Source organism: Anoplopoma fimbria, chromosome 23 (assembly GCF_027596085.1).
Source record: "Anoplopoma fimbria isolate UVic2021 breed Golden Eagle Sablefish chromosome 23, Afim_UVic_2022, whole genome shotgun sequence".
In the NCBI taxonomy this organism is placed as follows: Eukaryota; Metazoa; Chordata; class Actinopteri; order Perciformes; family Anoplopomatidae; genus Anoplopoma; species Anoplopoma fimbria.
In genome coordinates this window covers 17795539-17816663 of record NC_072471.1, presented here as the reverse complement: position 1 = coordinate 17816663, position 21125 = coordinate 17795539, and the positions used below count along the sequence as shown (strand labels likewise).

The 21125-nt window shown below is 42.4% G+C and overlaps 2 protein-coding genes across 4 annotated transcripts; one reads left to right on the top strand and one right to left on the bottom strand.

Annotated features, from left to right (window-relative positions):
* Nucleotides 1-1006: 1006 nt before the first annotated feature.
* Nucleotides 1007-15024, bottom strand: LOC129112783 (thioredoxin reductase 1, cytoplasmic-like). Its single transcript, XM_054625009.1, has 15 exons — nt 14768-15024; nt 12591-12731; nt 11282-11354; nt 10923-11039; nt 10657-10799; nt 9579-9694; nt 9246-9471; nt 9038-9077; nt 6440-6537; nt 6263-6339; nt 6007-6163; nt 5770-5877; nt 5556-5651; nt 3111-3245; nt 1007-1882 (listed from the first exon to the last, which is right to left on the bottom strand). The coding sequence occupies exons 2-15, from the start codon at nt 12678-12680 to the stop codon at nt 1817-1819; spliced, it is 1542 nt and encodes a 513-aa protein (XP_054480984.1). The 5' UTR covers nt 12681-12731; nt 14768-15024; the 3' UTR covers nt 1007-1816.
* On the top strand, nt 14024-20164 carry nfyba (nuclear transcription factor Y, beta a). 3 transcript variants are annotated; one of them, XM_054625010.1, is made up of 8 exons: nt 14024-14127; nt 16086-16179; nt 16284-16414; nt 17544-17741; nt 18339-18413; nt 18722-18800; nt 19444-19523; nt 19675-20164. In XM_054625010.1, the coding sequence occupies exons 2-8, from the start codon at nt 16086-16088 to the stop codon at nt 19705-19707; spliced, it is 690 nt and encodes a 229-aa protein (XP_054480985.1). In that variant the 5' UTR covers nt 14024-14127; the 3' UTR covers nt 19708-20164. The 3 variants fall into 3 exon arrangements, with proteins under 3 accessions (XP_054480985.1, XP_054480987.1, XP_054480986.1); XM_054625011.1 differs by lacking the exon at nt 14024-14127 and adding an exon at nt 14175-14430; XM_054625012.1 differs by lacking the exon at nt 18339-18413.
* The last annotated feature ends 961 nt before the right edge of the window (nt 20165-21125 follow it).

Sequence of the window (21125 nt, the reverse complement as noted above, 5' to 3'; positions counted from 1 at the left end):
TTTATTTGGTGAAGCTCACAGTACAAGGTCAATTAACATCAGTGGTACTAATAGTATCAGCAGTTACAGAAATAGTGGTTGCAGGCATTATGGTAGCAGTAGAATCAGTATTACTGTAATAAGGTTGTTCCAGCCACACTTTGTTGCATCAGTTATAGTTTCTACCTCTCCAGTGCTGCCTCATTAACCTGGTCCAAGTACAGCTACAGTGCCATCTAGTGGTGTAACGGCGTGCACTGCTCAGGTGAAACCGGGTGACACCGGGTGAAACCCCTGAACGCTGTCCGAGACGAGCAGTGACAGATAGACTATGTATGCAGGATCTTAACCTTGGTTCTGGACCTGCACAAAGTCACGGAGGCCGCTTCGCTTTGATCAAATTATGCTCTAATGGCGTTTTCAGCCACGTGCCAGAAAGAGAGAGAGAGACTCCTCTGCACTTTTTCTAATTGGGATATCTGTCTTACTTAAACAAGCGGGTCTGTCAGGCAGAGAGTCCGAAAGGTGGTCTGGAGGATAGCCTCAGAGAGGAAAATTGACATGTAATTGTTACAGTGTTTAGCGAGCACCAGCACGGTGCACGGCGATACGTGGGTCATGAAGATGGCTGCATGGGTCCCACAACACGACCAGTGAATGACAATGACGCCCTTGAGCGGTCACACCCTGATGTATGCTACATTTATATTTAAAATGCAAGTGAGCGGTGTGGAGCTGAGGGTTGTGGGGACAACTTCGAGGGGTCAGCTTTTGAAAATCAAAAAAAATCTGCACTCAAGTCCCTGCGTTCATTTGTAGGAGACACTTCACCTGATGATTACATTACATTACAGTCATTTAGCAGACGCTTTTATCCAAAGCGACTTACAGTCAGTAGTATATTACATTTCATTCACCCATTCACACACTGATGACAGGCTACCATGCAAGGTGCCACCATCAGACTCTAACTAACTTTCATGCAACATCCAGTCCACACCGATGGCAAGTCCTTCAGGAGGGGGTTAAGTGTCTTGCCCAAGGACACATCGACTGCCGAAGCCGGGTATCGAACCACCGACCCTCTGATTGGAGAACTACCTTGCTCTCCACTATGCCACAGCCGCCCCCAACGATGATCCGCATGAATATGCAACAGTTGTTTTAAGACTCTGAGGCACCGAATCAGAGAGAAAATATAAAAGAGGGAAAGCCAACCAGAGGATGAATCAAGAGCTCTGGCCAAACGTCTTTATAAAGACAGCGTGTGAGTCAAATAAAGCCAGTGCACTCGCCAATAAACAGTATTAATTTAGGGTAATACCATAATCCCCGTCCAGTTGATTACATGAAATTAAGGCTGCAAAAAAAAGTCCGAGGCTGGTGCCACGGCAGTAAAAACACAGAGCTTTTTTTACTCCATGTGAACGCATCAAATCCCGGAGTCTTATCACTCCCCTGCAGCCTTTTAAAAACTCAGCTATATTAAAGCTTACAGGGGCTTTCAGAGGCAGGACCTCAGGGAGCATCTTATCTTCCTTAAAGCCGAGAGCCATCAAAACGCTTCAACGGTGCGGAATATTTCTGTGAGTTCTGCTGGAGGAAAGCGCTTCATAAAAAATGCAAACAAGCACAGCTACACACAAAGCAAGACGCGCGTCGGCAGCAGAGCATCGGTCCTCGCCCGCCCGTCCGTCGGGTTTCGGGTGAAGACGTCACTGGATGGACGGCTGGCCATCCTGCTGCCGCCACTCGTCCAGGGGATCGCAAGCCTTCCCCGCCGTCTTCTACCGTTGCCATAGACAACTGTGATTGACAGCAGGGGGGGGGCCTAACCTCAGCAGTTCCCCCTCATCATCAGGGCCTCAGACATACGCTGGGTTTGGGTCAATGAGCTGAGCACCTATGGCAGCAGAGAGAGACGGTTATCAGTGTGTGTCAACAGGTGACGGGGAGTACATTGAAAAAGTTAATAATGTGAGAAAATATAGACTTTTTGCTTTGTCCTCTGCTACACATGAATTATAAACATTAGTTGGACATCGTATGAAACAAAGTTCTGTAGGTGTAAGATGGTGACAGCAGTGTTTTCCTTTCCCCATTTGCATCTGTTTTTTATAGCGGGAGAAAAAGTGATAAAGACTCTCCATAAAAATTATGAAATAAAGTTCCTGTGTGTTAGAACGGCAGTGTCAAAAAAATGGCCAGACATCAATTCATGCCACTATGTTCCAAGTAGCAAACCCCGGTGCTGAGAAATGAAGCCAACACAGAAGTGCTAAAATCTGTTGTCCATTTGAGGCTGGCTCTAAAGCAGGTCAATCCACATAGACCTCCATGTTAAAAAAATTTGGCTGTGTTCAAAAGATGAAATCTAAATGAATAATGGTGACATTTGAATAGATATCCCTTTAAAAGGGCAAAATCATCTCCATTTTTATTTTTGGGTGAATTTGTCAGTAGCAATCCATAATCATTTTTTTTAAAGATAAATATAAATGAATGAATATTTTTTTATTTTCCATGATGATTGCAGGGTAATATGTATGTTGACAATGTCCAGCATGTATTTGATCATGTGACAATACGATATACGTGCTCATACTAGTTTAGGCGCAAAATCTGTCAGGACTGGCGAGCTAAGCACATTCTGCAAGCCAAGCAAGCAGTCATACCTTTCAAACATAACAGTGGCGGTAAGAAAAGTGTGTGTGTATCGATTTATTAACTAGTTACTAACGTGCACCGGGGCCCATCCTAACTGATTAGCCATTACACATCATCACCAAACCCCTGACATCACCAGGACCCGTGACCTCTATTCAAGTCTCCACCGAACGCCTTATTAATCAAGTTTAGGAAATGTGAAGTATTAACCCGCTCATGTGCTCTGGGGTCAGCCTCCACATTGATGGACTGTGGGCTTTATTAAATATTGTTCATTAATAATTCAGACGGGCAGCATTCAGAGCAGGAAACTCATTTGAATCTGCTGCTCTGGCATTGACCCCAGACAGCGGAGCTTTTTCCAAGGACCGAACATGGTAATACCTGAAAACTTACCTCTCAGCACAGTACCTCAAAATAGAGTTTGACAGGACGTCAAGCAGGGGAGGGGGGGGGGATCTGACCTGGGCTGAGCCGGGGTGAATGCCCACGGTGGCGTCCAGCTGTCGTTTGGTGAGGCCGCATTTCATCGCTGCAACGAAGCCTTGGAGGATATCTCCGGCATTGGGGCCCATGATATGGACGCCGACCACGCGGTCCTGTTGAGACACAGCAGTGTTGCAGTGGGTTCATCCAAAGGTTTGGGTTTAGAAGACTCAAGTCTAGGTAGTCAAGGTTCTGTCTTCTTGGAGTTTTGGGTCTTAATTAGACTGGCCTCAGCTCGTGATGCAAAGTCTACACTGACTCCCTCTGAGCCTTGAATTGCAATGTGTCCCTTATGCAGATTGGCTCTGATTTAATCTTACACTCACTATCAATATTTATCTCCGCTGTGTCAACATGGAGATCTGATTGAGATCCAATCAGTCCGTCTAAAAGTGCTGATCAGAAGCCTCAGTGGTGGTGATCTATCTGATTGCAGTCTGATCACAACCAAAACACATTTTAATGCCAGGTGTAAAGGGAGTAGCTGCTCTTGTCACATAGTTGTTGAGTTCCGGCACTTTGATGTGTTAGTAAGAGTTGGAAATAAAATGTCTGAATAGACACCAAGTCCTCGGTTTTGAAGTCTGAACCTGGTTCCAAGTCCCTAAGGTCCAGTCCGAGTCTAGTTCCCATGTCAGAACAGTCATGTCTTAATCGAGTGTGCCAGTCCTCCAGGGAGTCTTTTTTAGGGAGCTCTCTGGCACCAGGGTGATGTCCAAAGATGAGTTCCATGTCCTAAATGTGTGAGTCAGAGTCACTGTTGTCACATCAGCAGGAAGTTCCCAAGTGTAGTCTGTTCTAGTCCAAGTCCAGAGACTGACTTTAAGAAATCCCCCAACACATTTAAAACCACAAAAACAAAAGAACACATGTTGAAAGTTAGTTCGGTGGTTCTGATGGCTGCAGTTTAATCTGCAGACAGGAAATGAAGTGAGAACGATCATTGAAAATTGGAATTAACACGGTTACTACCAGCCTGGCAGAGATGCATTCTGAAATGCAGTTTGTCTTGAGTGGTGCCAAGTCAATTGTTGGAAAGAGCTAAAAATATAACAAAGGAGTGGGTGGAGTAATGTGGTGTGAACTAATGCCTAATCGGAGGTATTATGACTAAATATCTCCAGAGGGACGGGAACAGAATCTCATTACTTTATAGCCGAGGTGCTGCTGCGTTGGGGGCTTCAATTAGTTTGGTCATAACTATAACTACAAAGTTGCTTCATAATATGTTAAGTATTGAATATGATAAGATAGAGATACCTAACCACATGCAGTACTGGTGTACTTTTCAATGTACATCAACAGATATCTCAGTTCTTCTTCTCTCTTCTTATTCCACCCATGTGCCCAATTTGCTGCAAAAATGCCAAACTGAATGAAGGACGGTTCGGACTTCATCGGTCATGTGTTACTCTTCATTTGACACAAATGACACAAGGTGTAGCACCAGGTCCACTGAATCAAGCTTTGAAGCCTCGGTATCGTACGCCCGCTCTACAAGATCTTAAAGCGCCTGCGCGGAACTTTCATTTTGTGTCGATCTGGCTATCGAATTAAAAAACTTGGGTCATATTTAGGATTTACTCACTCCAGAGGTCCAGCCTCTCAACTTTATACGAACTACTGTCTGTTGCCTGATGCGTGTTGGTCATCGTGCTCATGATCCCAGAAGGCTTTGTGGCGATTGCTTTGCTCGACAAATTCAGCTAATGCTAGCGGCATTCAACTTCGCCAAAGCGTTAGCTGGCTTTTTTTTGGTGTAAAATCATAAAATGTTCAACAATCTACCATGAACCAGTCTAGGAGGAAGAGGGACAATTCAAGATCGGTTTTGATGCCTTTTAAATTCTCTCTTGACTTGTATTTTCACCAGTGCCTTTGAGCTATATTTGTTCTTTGGTCAATTCTTGTCTTTTTCTCTTTGCTGATCCAGTCCCAGTATCAGCCATAACCACAAACTTTAAGGTAAAAAATAAAGTTCCCCGAAGAAAACTCTCCTCCTGCTTCCTTTAAGCTGGCTCACATACCATTGTTGCCAAACTTTGCCTGTGAAAATGTAAACGCAGACTCCTCCAGTCTGCGTTTACAGGGAATCGAACCGATGACAAGAGTGAAGAATAATTGGATAGAAACAGCGGATCTTCTTGTCGATAGTCTTGATTATAGAGTCATTATAGAGGCATCAGAATTGAAATAAGACCTTTAGTCTCATAAGAGTTTCATAACCAGGTAAAAAAAAATCCTTGTAGTAACTTCTAAAGATGTGGGCAGTGAAACCCAAACAACGAGCTGAAGGGGAATCGGGGATCATTCTCTGCGGGTTTGTCACCACAAGCAAAACCTTTCACATTACACATAGTTATTTGATTCAATGGTAATATTAAAATATAGATAATTGATCAAATAAAAATAAAAAGTCACACGTGGTCGGGGGTGTGGCAGATGACTTTCACATAGCAGGAGTTTTTATTCCTGGCAGGAAGCTCCCACTCCAGAGGCCAGTAGTAGCTGTGATACACCTAGACAAGGGAAGACATTTGTGATTATAGATCCTGTTTGTTTGAGTATGTACGTGTGTGTGTGTGTGTGTGTGTGTGTGTGTGTGTGTGTGTGTGTGTGTGTGTGTCTTACTCTTACCTCTACACTGTCTTCTCCAAATGTTAGATTGGCTTTCTCCTCACACAGACCACAGGCAGCATATTCCAGCGGAGTCAGCACAACAGTGGGCACATTGGTGTAATCACACTGTGAATGAAAAATGATATATCAGCTCCAATTCATTCTATCTTGAATGTCTCATATGCAGCTTTTGGGCTCATGCTCAACATTTTAAAGAACATGCAACCAGTGTAAAATGTTTCTCAAAATGCGTACCAAGATGTCGTCTTCTCCGTAGAGGCGACGGGCCAGTAGTGTTCCAGCATGCATCGAGAGGCCTGTGGTGGAGGGGCGTCCGTGCTGCACTGATCCGATGGCGTAAATATGATCCACGCTGGTCTGATCGCTCTCGTTCACCAGGATCCCGCCAGAGCTGCACACAGAAAAGCAGACACACACACACACAACCTTAATCAAAACCTGCCACGCACACACTGAGAGCCCAAAATTATCTTGGAGGGATTTGACGCACTCCTGGCTGCACTGCACTCCAACACACTCCAGGCCAATGTCTCTGGTTAAAGCTTTCCTTCCAACAGTGAGCAGCACCTGCACACACACACACAGAAAGACACGGTAAATTTAAAACATTTACCAGAAAACTATTTGAGGGAGCCAAAACAGGATGAATCGGACGTGGATAACGTACTGTATCAAAGTCTTCCTGCTTAGTTTGGCCTTCCTGGGAGATGATGGTCACTCGAAGTCTCCCTTTAGTAACCTGCTGTGGTGTTGTTCCAGATTCACCTAATTAAAATAAAAATAAACTTAGTTTACAGTTGCAGTTTACATCAATGTTTGTCCAAATTTGTCGTCACTTCATAATTTTAGCCTGTTAAAATGTTTCTCAAATTGTCATAATTAGCATATGAATTCTTGAGTTACGGCAAAAATTCTGTTTTGTGAGGTCAGAGTGACCTTTGACCACCAAATTGTAACCAGTTCATCCTTGAGTGCAAGTGGATGTATTTGCCGAATTTGAAAAAATTCCCTACAGGCGTTCCTGAGATACCGCCTTAACGATTGGGACGGACAGATGGACGGACAACCTGAAGACATACGGCCTCCACCAACGTCTGTCACCAGTGTGGAAGCATGAAAATAATATAAAAAGCACTCACTCTGACTTTAACTTGTAAATTAAGTAATTGTGTACGGTGAGGCCAGTTCCAGCCCCTAAAGTTCCCTTTTTAAAGGTTGAGGCTGAGTTCCCTACCCTGTTTGTGGTTCTCAGCTCCAACACTGATCCCTGCTGAACACCTCACAAATATATATTTTAAGGCGACTCAGTCATTTGCTAAAACAGATCGTCGCTGTGTTTTATATATGAGGAAATTGTGTATTTGTTGGGGACTATTATTAATTAATCCACATTTGGTGCTCCAATAAGTATTTGTTGAGTATTTGAGCTCTATGGCACAGAGGAACATGATATATCAGTCTGTGACACACATACTAGCTTTTCATGGGATTTGTTGACGGTAAGAAACATGTAGAATATTGAATATTGTGTTATCCTTTGAGTAGCTTTAAACTATTTGACACAATCACATATAGAGTGTAATATTTTATTTTATTTGGTGTTTACTGAAGCTACATTACATATTAACGGCGATAAACTTCTAAATCCAAGATACAATTTTTATGGCCAGAGTTATCACCTGAATTTGAATAAATGGTGTATGAGAGTAGTTTGCGTCTTTGGTGGACATTTCTCCCCGTTATGCAGTCTGATGTATTCGGTATCTTTGGAAACACTGTCTTCTGCACTGCAACTCAAAAACCATCTTCTGTGGTGCAATCTGGGTTTGATCTATAAATCATGTGATGGTAGACATCAAAGGTTCTGTGGGCCGTGGTGGAAGAAGTGCTCACATCACTTAAAGTAACTGCGAGGAAGTTTTATCTGGTTATGAAACAGTCTAAATGTAATCCAGACAGACCCCGCTGCAGAAATATGAGAAGGTTTCTAAAAGGGACCCTGGTCCTCGGAAACACTACCCCTCGTTTTCTCAGGGAGCGCCGTATCAACAAAACATGAAGTTCCTCGTTTTTAAAAAAAAATCTGTTTCATTTCTTCATTTAAAAGTGACAAAAAAAATCAGTTTTTTGTTTTGTCTTACCATTTTAAACTAAATGTAGATTGCTCAATGAAATGGTTATAGAATAATGACACCATCAGCGTTTAGATTGGTTCCCTAGAAGCCTCCCTAGTGCTATGCAATTCCTTCTGCCATCGGGTACAATCCCCCTGGCTGTTGTTTCCCCCGGTAGCTATCAGTAGCTATCCCCAGTTACCAAAGAGCATCAATGGAAGTTATTTTCCCATCCCATTCCCAGTAGCAGAAATGATGGGCCGTGTTGTCAGTCGTTGCTAGGCTCTAAGGAAAACAGAAACTGTGAAGGCAGCAATCATACCATTTAGAAACACGTGGGGGGTTAAAAAGATGTCTGTTTCCCCTTGAAATAAAAACACAGTTTCATCACCTAATGCACTTACATAATCAAAAATAAAAGTATGCATTGTAAAAAAAAAAAAAAAAAAAAAGGGCTCCTGCGACTGTTGTATTGTTATAAATTGCATCAATAAATACTGACACATGTATTTTCAATGCTTCTTTATATAGTTTGGTCCAGTGCTTCCCCACCCCCCCACTCGAGTGGGCCACCAGATGAATGTGAGGGTTTTTTGAGATGACTAATGTGGGAAAGAAATTTTAAAAAAAGCTTGAAAAAACAATTTTAAAAACCTTTTCTCTTGTATTTGCATTTTGTTTTAAATTGTTGGGGCCGTGAAACAATCATCTAAATAAAACTGCCTTTAAAGCTTAGAGGGAAATGCCTCTTTGGTGAACCTGCTAACAACTCATAAACATCTGGAGCCCGACCAAGGGCCTCAGTAAGGGGCCACTGGTTTAATCTGTAACAAAGTGTTATTATATTATATTATATAAAGTGCTTTTTTAAGTAAACCTTCAGTAAGAGCAGCTTTCCAATTATTGTAGATGGAGTGAAGAGTATGATATATCCCCCTGAATTGTAGTTATTAGCATAATAATTGAGTAAAGTACCTCAATTGTACTTAAATACAGTATTGTAGTCCTTTCCCCTCACTGTCTGTGGGGTGATTTGACTCAAATCATTTCTACTGAAAAAGCATTGTGCTGTGTAGAATGTATGAGCTACTTTTCAAACTGGATATTGTGTTTCTTAATCCTGATACAAAAGCTTTCAACAGTTGCTGTACCTGAAATGACATTCTTCCCTCCATCTTCAGTCTGCTCCACCTAACACACACACACACACACACACACACACACACACACACACACACACACACACACACACACACACACACACACACACACACACACACACACAAGCAGCACTATGTCAAAAAGGGACATCTCTAGGTTTCTAGTGTGAGTGATCCCTGTCTTTATCTCACTCAGTACCTTTGTGACTGAGCAGTGATAGAGGAAGTCCACTCCACTAACGATCATGTGGTTTTCTATCTTCTGAGCCATTTTCCCATCGAACCCAGGGAGCAGGTCAGGCTGCAGCATGACGGTGACGGGCAGTCCGAGGCCACACAGGAAGCCGGCGCACTCCAGACCCTCGGCTGACCCGCCTACCACCAGGGTCCGACCTGGAGGGTGAGGCAGGGTGAGGAGGCCCTGGCTGGGAGGTGAGAAGAGAGGGGAAAATGACTTCAGAGGTTCTGTGTCGTGGTCTGTTTGTATTCAGACAGGTTTTTAACGTGAAATGTGATGTGAGTGCTGGTCGACCTGGTCAGGCAGTGCTCTCTGTCCCCAGGTATGCCCAGATACTGAGGTCTGTCTCCTGTCGCGATGACCACGGTCTCTGCTGTCAGACGCCTCGTCCTCCCGCCCACTTCTGTCGCCTGGTCCAACAAAAACAAGGGAAAGACACGATTACACTGCAGCCGTGAGCCACTTTTGTGATCGGACTTGTGTGTCCACACTTGACACTTCAATGCGACCTACTTGATTGGATTGTGATCGGATATATTTGGTGGTGGAGCAATTATAAAACTGCGGTTAAACATTTCATCTCCTATAAATTCTCCACAATAAAAGCCCCCCCTGTTATTTTTTGCTGCTCAGTTTTCTACCCTGTTTTTATTGAGGAATAGCCGCCACAAACTTTGCTAATTCAGCGATAAACACATTTCATTTGCAATAAAATTCTTCACTATAAATGTCCCCAAATATTTTGTTATTTAAAAGCTTTTGCTTTAAAGCAACAAGAGGAACTCCGGTGTGGGAAAGAACAGCACAACAACAAATCCACATCAAGTCTTGCATAATTACGTAACTAGGAACTTCCCTCTAGAAATAAAAAGTCCAATAAGATTTAAGCTGGTAAGACTTGTCATTTGTGTTCGTAAGGAAATTTTGAAAATCTTTGCCTCACAATAAATTATTTTATCTCAGCTGCGTTAGAGACTCCTCGGCTCTGATTGGTTGTTTTTCTTCGGGCACAGTGGAATCTTATAAATGCCAAAAGGAGCTCTAAGAGGGCAGAGGAACTTTTTTCAAAAAGTTATTTTTATTAAAGTTAGCAGCTTTAACTCCTCCCAGTCTCTATTGTGTTGTTCAAATTAGAATTTTATGGCTCAGAACAACTGAGTTCAGGAGAGCAGGGGATGAAGTCAAACTGCAGGGTTCTACATCATCATCCAGCCGGGGATCCTTGTTGCACACTGCACCTGTTCATGTTCTGCTACATACTATCTAGTTAACGCTGAAAACACCTGACCGAATATTTAATGACCACCGGTCATTTTTGGGAAATAATTCCATCACATACGTTTTGAACACTCAGGAACGCTCAGGTGTTCACCTCCACTGTGTGGGGCCCCACTAACTCTCCACGAGCACGGAGGAAGAAGACGCCGCAGCTCTTCAGCTCCCTCTTCATCTCCTCACTGCGAGTCTTCACCTGCTCCACCACAGCCTCCGCCAGCTCGCTCCAGTCATGAGACGCTGAGACGAGACAGACATTCTGGACTTGTGAACGCTCATTACAGAGGATTTATATGTATGGATTCAATTTGATTTAGTCACATTCATTATTATCACACTGTCAAATATGTTTTTCTTCATTACCCTCCTCTTTAAACCTCCAGCCGTATTTCTGGGAGTCTTGAATGGCTTTTCCCAGCAGAGACGCCTGTTGTAGAAACTTCCTGATGCTGTCCTTGTTGAGACTGGAACCCCCCAGCTCTGGAGAGCAGGGGAGGAGAGGAGAGGAGAGGAGAGGAGAGGAGAGGAGAGGAGAGGAGAGGAGAGGAGAAGACAAAATGAAAAGTGAGAAAGTAAGAATATGTCTTGCTAGAGATTCAAGCATTTCAAGCAACAACACAACTCAGTAGAAAGGTGTGTATGAAACATATCTACAATACTGTGAGAAGAGAAATGATTCATAATCACCAGGCCTCTTCAGACTCTCAGAATGAAACACTCACCCCTCTCGGTGCCTCTCAGAGAGGGAGCCACGAGGTCCAGGATCAGCACCTTTCTCCTCAACCCTGCAGCCTCCTGGTGGAGGGAGAGAGGAGAAAAGCTGAATAGATGAGAGCGTCAGAGTCACGTGGCGGAGGAAAAAGAGGTGAATGAAATATTGAAACGGGTTAAACGTTCTGTTTCTCTCAACAATTCCAGCTCCTGCCCCCGTCATCTCATTTCCACTTCCCTCTAGAGCGGCTCACAGATCATCTTCGTTACCGTGGAGCCCATTAATATGGTAATCATGCGAGCTGTGCTTTGGCCAGAGTGTGCGTTCATTGACCAGATTAGCGGCAATTATGGGATGGATGCAAAAGAACTCCCAACTACAGTGCAGGTGTGGGCCGCACAGCTAAACAACTGAAGGAGGAGCAGATGCAGCTGATGATTCTTCACATAGAGACCTCTTTCACATTGTCTTCACGCTGCCATTAATACAATTTATTATAAAAATATATATAAATTACAGAAGCTTAAAAAAATGCAATGGTAGATCACTTTAATATGGGCAAACACAATCTTTTAAACATTTTTATGTAGATTGTATATGAATAATAATAAATAATGAGAAGAGAGGCTGTTTACATCTACAGTCTTGACACATTATCCCCTTAAATCTTTTGTGTAAGTTATTCATTTCTCTTTTTCACTTTTCTTTCTTTTATTTTTTATTCATTCTTTTTCCTTCTTTGATTATTTCCTTATAATGCCTATTTTTCTCTCTTTGGTCTTTCATTGACTGTTTATCATATTGTTGTCACCTGTGCCCAATCACTACTGCTGTCATTTCCTGAATACTAGGGCTGCAATAAACGGTTCCTTTTTTGATGATGGAATAATCTGACAGTATTTTTTGATAAATCCATGGATTGTTTTGTCTATAAAATGTCAGAAAATAGAGAAAATTGACAAACACTGACCCTTTCAGGTCACTTGTTTTGTCTGACTAGTAGCCTTAACCCACGAGTTCTATTTACTTCCATACAAAACAATAGCAATAGACATGTATGTGATGTAATGTCCGTCAGTGATGCTTTGTGTCTGATCAACATCTGATTGATCAAAATCTTGCACAGCAAAGGTGATAACAAAAAACACTGTGGGAGCAAAGATCAGTGTACAGATTGGACTTTTGCAATGCCTCAAAAACTGTCTGTATGTATGTAGTGGATAAAAAGAGAGAACATAAATACATGGAGTAATACTTGGTTTAAACTTGAACAAACCATGTGCTGTAAATACGCAGAGCGGAGACAGAAATGAGCGTACCTTTGCCACAGCCAGGCCTCCAGACCCCCCTCCTATAACCAGCAGGTCGTAGTCATAAGGCCCCAGGGACGGCCCGGTCGGCGGGTCCATTTTGTTCTGCAATAACTCAGGACACTGAGAGCCTTAGATCTGGTGTCAGTCCTAGAGAGGGACACAAAAACAAAGCCACAAACACCGTCAGTGAGGAGGGACTTTGGCCCCTGAGCTATTTACTGCTGCAGGCTAGACGTGGATTGCACAAGATGAAGTCCACTGATGGCATTTTTGGGTGAGAGCCAGAAACAAATGTATGCCAAAATTCTAAATATGTTTTTTTAAAAATCATACCAACAAATTGCAAAGAAGTTTTTTTTTAATGCTTCCTGCCTGGAGAGTACAATTTGACAGAATGAAGGCTTTGAGACACAGACAAAAATGTATAAAAAAAAACATAATCACCATGCTATTGCCTGGAGTCAAACAACTGAACTTAACAACTTAATAATATTGATCACATAACATATTGAAAATGAGCAAATGTCCACCAAGTTGATATGTGGCACTGAGTTGCTAAAATTGGACTTTTCATTCGTTTTTTAATACAATGTGTATTTACGTCTGGGGAAATGACCTATATGTCAAATGAGCAGCAAAGGCAGTGTAACATGTAAATGTATTAAACTTTCCATTGAAATAGCATATGACGTATTATTTGCCGTCCCCGAGGCGCCATCTGGTGGTGAAACCTTTGAACTTCAACGGGATTTTGAGTGCTTTGCTTACACAGCTGCTTTTGGGTTAGTCTTGGTAAACAGGCTTCGGGAACTAACTGCACCATTTAAAAGCACAGCAAATAAACATACCAAATGATTTGGCACTTAAAGATAGCAATACATTTCCTAATAAACTTTTTGTTGGCAGGAAAAGCTGTTCAAGATGACACGGACAACTTTCTTTTTGCCAAAAAATGACTGTGGTAAAGCGTGAACGTCAGTACTTCTCTGAGCCGTTTTGTACACATAACAGAGTCATTGAGCTTAATAAGCTCCTAAATAAGCTTTCGGTGGATATTTGGTTCTTCGATGCAGCACTTCAGACGGGTTTTTGTGTCATTTACAGAAATAATTTGGGAAGTTTGCGGGAAACGTATTGGGTAGAAGAGTTGCATTCCCGTGCAGCCACAAATGTAGGAATTATTTAGAAAAACATAGGAGCGCGATTACGACCGAAGACGTTGCTCTGGTATTGAAAAATATTCACTTTCCGAAATTGCACATTATGTCGTTTCAAAATGCAGTGACTGTGTGCCTCGATTGCTATCCTAAATATTTGAAAACTATTTTTCACAGTTGCTACTTCACGTGTTCCCCCTGCTGACTGTACTTTAAAACCTGTGAGGTAGGAGCTTGCGAGGAGTCCCTGAACGCAGCACGGCCCTCTACCGGCCTGCAGCGGCAGCGCAGCCGCGGTTACGCGCTGGGACTGGTCCTTTCGCAGCCATTTTCTGTCCAACCAAACAGCCGTCTCAGGAAGGTAACCAACCAGGGCTTCATTGCAGGTTTGTGCCTGGCTCCGGCCAATGATTGCTAACCGATTTCTCGTTAGCTCGAATGGAAATGTCCGTCTCTGTCTGATTTTTTATTTGTTGTCTGAGTGAATGAGGGCTGCTCATCAGGAAGTATCCAGCGGGAGAAACTTAATAAACGAGTATTTGACGTTTCGGCCCGGCCACGTCTCGTCCGCTTTGTACGACAAAGAGCAGGCCGTGGCTGTGTCTGCAGGCGCCAGTTGCGTTGGACTTGGACAATGGGGACGTGTTCAAGGGCCACCATGCACCTGGACAGGTTAATAACCGCGGGAGGTAGAGAGCCTTTCATTGTGCTAAACGCTTGTATTAAGACGAGGGAACCGGCTAGCTAGCTAGCTAGCTAGGGGGCTGGTGTTAGCAAACGTTAGCTGAGCTAGTTAGCACACGGAAGCTAAACACAGATGTAGGTGTTCAGTGTTGGCGAGCTGCTTACGTAAACTGACCTCATTGCGGGTTAACCGCTGGCTAACTTTCGCGGGCTGTTTAAACCATGCTAACGAAAGTAACGCCGCTAAGCTAAGCTAAGCTAAGCTAGCCCACAGTTCCAGTCGTGCCAATGTACTCTTTTGCACAATGTATTCCCATCTCATCATATAAAGACTGCGCGTACCGTGGAGGGGGAGGGGCGACGTCTCACAACATCCCGGTGCTTCAGTGGAGAGGCCACACAGATATTAGATGTTAGTGTTTGGCCTAAAACAAATAGACAAACGTACAACGCTCATGACCTGAACGTAACATCTGGCATTGAACCAAGTGTCAGTGAATCCGTGATCAGGTTCCTCATGTGAACACAAAGAGACAAAGCGAAACGAGCATCGGTCTTTATGACACACCGGCTCAATCAAACGCTGGGTAGAGTAACATACAGCTGGAAGCTTGAGCCCATCGTTGGAAATCACACGTTTTCTTTTGGTCCTGAATAATCATCAAAAAGTCATATATGGCTCCCATGATGTGGTCAATATGTGAGAAACTCCATGTTGTCTATTGAATGTATATTCCATTGGTCTTTGTATGAAAAAGAAGGAGTTACACAGGAAAAATTATGCAAAGTCTCCTGCACTAAAATCATTTTGTGAATTTGTAGTAAGTGGCTGAAACGCCTGCTTTGTTTATCAAGCATGCAGAGTGTAGATACCCATTTTGATATATATTTTTTTTAAAAACAAAGAAAACCACTACATTTGAGATGGGGTAAACTGCTGGACTATTTAGTGGTACTTATTGGATTTGGAACCTCCTGACTGATTTTGTCAATAAGCTTTTTTCCCTGTAGGCAATCGGTAAATACAGCTACAACCAGGTCCCTTATGACCTCTAAGCTCCGATGCCACACATGTTTAATAATCCCCCCCCCCAGTGAATCAGTTAAAGTCTTTCCTTGGGTTCCTCGTTACCATAACGGCTTGACCCTTGCTCATCCTCAAATGGATGACAACATATATCAGTGGACCACATCAACCCAGCCCAGGAGAGGGAGAACCAAAGCATCTGTTCATTTATTCCAGGCAAAAACTTCACATATAAGAATAGTATTCTGCCTTAATGGCAAATTGCAGCACTGGATTAAACTCAGGCATTAAAACAGCAGAGGAATTAAGGAACTTTGCATTTTGCAAAAAATGTTTTTAGTGTTTTATCACCCCAAAAAGGGACGTTACCTTCAGCACTTTAGTAAGTTTTCACTGCTTTAAATGATCTATGTCAGACTTTTCAGTGTGTTCAATCCACAGCGTAGCTACAGAGAGACTTCATTTTACAGTTGTTACAAGCAGCATGTTATTGTATTCCTAAAGAGATTATCTGCTCCTAGATGACTTTGCATAGAAAGCATCGTTAGTCAAAGTTTCAGTTTGATGCAATGGATTGAATTCTTTTGTTCTAGCTCAAGATGTTGAAATGAGACCTTTTTGTTTGTGCTGCAGATGGACGGAGACAGCTCGACCACCGACGCCTCCCAGCTGGGCATCAATTCAGAGTACATGGCATCCGGTCACTACGTACTCCAGTCCCAAGACGGTGAGGAGCAGGCCAAAAGCTCGTCAGAAAGCAGCCGCCGCTGTTCTGTTTTTAGGTCGGGTTGCAAACGTCCGATTCTAATCTGTTTTGTTTGTTCGCTCCAGATGACGGAGAGGAGAACCTGAATGACCATGACGACAGCGGCATCAAGGAGAACTTCAGGGAGCAGGACATCTATCTCCCCATTGCCAACGTGGCTCGCATCATGAAGAACGCTGTTCCTCAGACCGGAAAGGTTAGTTGGAGGGAGGGAGCAGGAATAATCACAGTATTCTTAGTATTTTATGTTTATTATGACAGGAGTGACTAGATCACCACAGCAAGACTGATGAGCTTTTTATTTAAAGACCCTACTCGACCACAATCGGCTTCCCAACAAGCATTGCAAATGTTTCATAAAGAAGAAAATGCATAGCAAGGCGTTTGTTAGACCTCAAGGTTAAAACACAATGTGGTTAACTGAATGTAAACCTTTTGTTTACAAGAAAACTCCACAGAGCTCTGAGAAACGTTCTTTCTTCAGTGGATGAATGTGATAATATCAATATCTAAAATGAGCAGTAAAGGCAGGGTGAAAAAAGTATTTATTTCCCAAAAATATGTACAAATAGTTAGTGCCATCAAAAGAGTGTTGGGACGAGGAAAGTGGCCATATTATTTTAAGGGTCACCCCTGAATATCAGGTCAATATTGGGTGTCAACGGCTGCCTTTGGGGAAGTCTTGGTACATTTTGCAAACACACTCTACCACTTAAAGTAAAATAAACATAATAAACTATCTGAAAAACTAAAGAAAATAATATATTCCAAAAAACATAATTTTTTGTTAAGGATAAAACAGCCTACTTTCTTTTAGTCAGAAATGACTGAGGTGAACGGCTAACGTTATCTCTCCTCTGAATCGTTTTCTACACAGCTTGCCTCGTTAAACTCAGTATTCACTTAATGGTCCTGATGAGGCTCTCTGTGGGTATTTGCTCCTTCAGTGCAGCACTTCAGACGCCTGAAGTGTTTCTGTTTCCACAGAAACGGAGACCCACCGCCCCCTCACATCAGGTCACTGTGATAAAAGACGACAATAGGGCAATCTGAAAACGTATTCCATCTCCCACTCTGGTGCACGTTTACTTTCAAAGGTTGTGTTTGTTTTTGGCAAAATGGAAGGACTTTGTACAAACAGCAGACACTGCAGGGGAACTGGAAGTATGACAAGCAGACCTTTTATCGGCAAAAGGCCTGAAGCTATTCATCCTGAGTGACAGAAGATCCTCAGTTACAGTGTTAAGAAAATGATTTGCTGTTGGTGAAGGATGTCTTTTCCCGCTTCACGCGCTTTAAGAATCTGTTCCCCGTTTTTCCCGCAGATCGCCAAAGACGCCAAGGAGTGCGTGCAGGAGTGCGTGAGCGAGTTCATCAGCTTCATCACGTCGGAGGCGAGCGAGCGCTGCCACCAGGAGAAGAGGAAGACCATCAACGGGGAGGACATCCTGTTCGCCATGTCCACGCTGGGCTTTGACATGTACGTGGAGCCGCTGAAGCTCTACCTGCAAAAGTTCAGAGAGGTGAGACGCAAAAAACGTTTTACCGCACGGTTGTGGTGAAGAGGGAGCTGAAAGGCAGAGCTCTTGATTTACCAGTTTAAGTCCAGCACGCTAGAGGGACTATATATCTGGGAACGCCTCAGGGTCCCCCAGGGAGAGCTGGAAACCGTTGCTAGGGAGAGAGACGTCTGGAACACAGTTGTTAAGCCCGCTTCCTGGCCAAGAATAAGAGTTACCTTTCTTAAAATGTACCAGTAATTGAACAAAGCCGTTTTATTCTTTATCATTGAACCTCAGACTCTGATCCTCTGTCCTCTTTGTGTTCTGGTTTAAAGCTCAGGTTATCTGTTCCAAACTTTGGCGGAAACACTCTTTCATCAGATTAAGATTAGATGTAGCGTTGAATCCAGTCTAATCATTTCTTAAAAGGCTACCCAGTGTTGATTTCAAATCTAATCTAAAAAAAGCTGTATGATAACATAATTAACTGGCAGGGTTTTTACCAAATAAATAATAAATTATTATTATTATTTATTAAAAAAAATAATAATAATCTAAACCAGCACAATTTGTCTGTCTGCCTGCTAACATTTTTTTTCTACCCATTGTGATTAAAAGCAGCCCAGCTGGCAACAGACAGAGCACCAAGCAGCTGGGTTGCCAGATGTGTTGGGAACTTCAACAAGAACATGGGTAGAGTCACAGCTTGTGTTGAATTTACTAAAATACAATCAATTTGTTTACCTCCAGTCAGATTATGGCATTTAACAGGTTCCAATAATCACAACACACCGTTTTTAATTTCTTATACTGAAGATGTATTTTTATCTTTAGCAGTTTTTTTTCCCCCTTTTAGTTTTCAAGGTTTCTACATGTGAGAGTAGAGCCCTGAAAATGGAATCCAACAATCCTGTAGTGGACACCACGTTCTGGTTTAGTTCCAGATGTCGCTGTGCTCACATCATGTAATGGTCTTCCGCTTCTCTGGTGTTTTGTTCCAGGCCATGAAGGGGGAGAAGGGGATTCCTGGAGTGTCGGTGGGAGAAGGCCTGGGAGACGAGCTCACAGACGATGGCTTCAGTAAGCAGAGAGCGTTCACTTTATTTCAGGATGTGTCCTCGTGTTTGACTTTATTTAACCTCCTGACATGCTTTGTTTTCCTCATGTTAGTAAAATTGTAGTAAATGATTAAAGCGGTGATGGAAGGTGCCGGCCTCCACTTAAAATAAAAAAACTAGCTCCCATGTTGTTATATACTAGGCATAAAGTAAGATATAGCTGGCTTCAAAATAATATACGACCAAGAACTGACGTCAAAATAAAAGGCACCTTCCAGTGAATATGATCTAACATTCATTCATAAGTCAGTCAGTCTGTCAATGATAAATAAACAAAAATTAAATAAAACAGAATTGATCTAAATTAATATAACAAAAGAATGATCATTTAAACATTTTTTTTTATTTAAATCGTGTAAATTATTAGTCCATCTTAAAAATAATGAATACATTTTCAAAGACCAATCTGATTCATAATAACATACTCAGTAATCGATTAGTCTTCACGAATCACGCTGGTAGGATCATCAGCATCAAAGGCCTAAATCAAACAGTTGTGTTATAATTAAATAGTCTAAAAGTACAGAGATACTATTAATAATCTGTGTTCTGTTCATCATGTTGGAAGCCCGGTCTCATTAAATCCACCTTTCTGCCCTCATCAGCAAATCCACTGCCAGCTGGGATCATCACAGCGGACGGCCAGCAGCAGAACGTCATGGTATACACCACCTCATATCAACAGGTAAAGCCCACAGAGGCAGCAGCGGGTCTAAAACAGCTGGATGAGCTGCTCACGTCGTCACTTTCCCACTCGGATCTGAACGACATGATAAATGGGTTTGGGGGTAAATAACCTGCACCATCTCCAACTAAAGCTTTTGTGTCTTTCACAGATTCCCACCGTGCAGCAGATCCAGTTTTCATGACGAGGCCTTACCCCCGAGCCTGAACGCAGCGGCCGGATGACCTCCGACCCCGCCCCGGGGTAAAGGTCATCAGACTGACAGGGAGGAGGAGGAGGAGGGAGGGGGTCGCAGAAACCCTCATGTACAGAGAAATCACTACCTGTTCAGTAGAAAGTGTAGTTCCTAGTTGTGAGGTACCAAACCAGCTGGGAAGAATCAAGGCTTTATTTTAAAGGCTAGTCTTATCACATGATTTAGTGGTCAAATTGTTTGGTTTTTTCCGTGCGTGTGTGTTAATGTGTTTGATTTTATGCATTTCTTTCTTTTGGGGGGGGGGGTTATGGTTGGTGTTGTATTGGACGGAGAAAAAGCCCGTTGTTACTGTCACATCAGATCATGCAGCTCTTTTGTAAGTAAACACGATGTACCATGTGCTTTAATGTTATGTAAATCCTTTGAATAAAAATTCAAAAGTGCTGTTTAACATTTCCCCCATCTTTTTTTTTTTCTATTCATCACACAAAAATCCCAGTGTGCATGTGGCTCTCCTCTCTGGTGTCCAGGGCTGGGTATCAGCACTCTTTATTGTATCAACAGAAACTAGAGATTCACTGATTGATTTTAATGGCCGATTCTGAATATTTTTCTTAAAGCTATAATTAACAGCAAGGCTCGAGACTAACTTTTTTCAAAACCATCTCGAGAAATAATTAAAATTGTCCCAAAGTCAATGTAAACAGTCTAAGATTCTAAATGTTATCCTTTAACTTTGTTATTGTCATCTTAGGTGGTTATTTGTTTAAAAAAAAAACCACAATTTAAATTATTTAGGAAATAAAGGATTGTTTTTATTTAATATGGCATTAGAAGTTTTAGTTTTGAATTCTCAGCTGCTTAGGGCTAGTGTTAGGATGTTAAACCGGTCTTAATTCTCTAATATCTATTTTATATTCATTTGAAAACATCTCAGAATGGTTTGCACGTCATGCTGGATTCTGACAAGAGGGAAGTGGAAGGTTCCTGCTTTCAGGAAGGAAAAATACTTTAAGGGACAGTCCGGATGTTTAAAAAGTGGGAACCAAAAACACAATTGCTATATTTAAAATATTTTCACATATTTACCTTGCTCTGTCAGTGCTCTTTCAGATAGGGAACTGAAGCTGTTGTCTATGCCCTCGTCAAAGCCACAAGACTCCATTGATACATTTTTTTAAAAAAAAAAAAAAAAGTAATTTTACCTCGCAGAACATAAGAGTTGCTTGTCTACTGCCTCCTCTATCGGTTAGTTAGTTTGTCTTATTGTGTGATTTTAGTGTTTTAGAGCGTTAGTTATATTCACGAAAGTCACAAGATAACACAAACTGACCAATCAAGGCAGCTGTAGTCCAGCAACTCCTGTGTTCTGCCAGGTCAAATTACTGTTATTGTCAGTGGAGTCT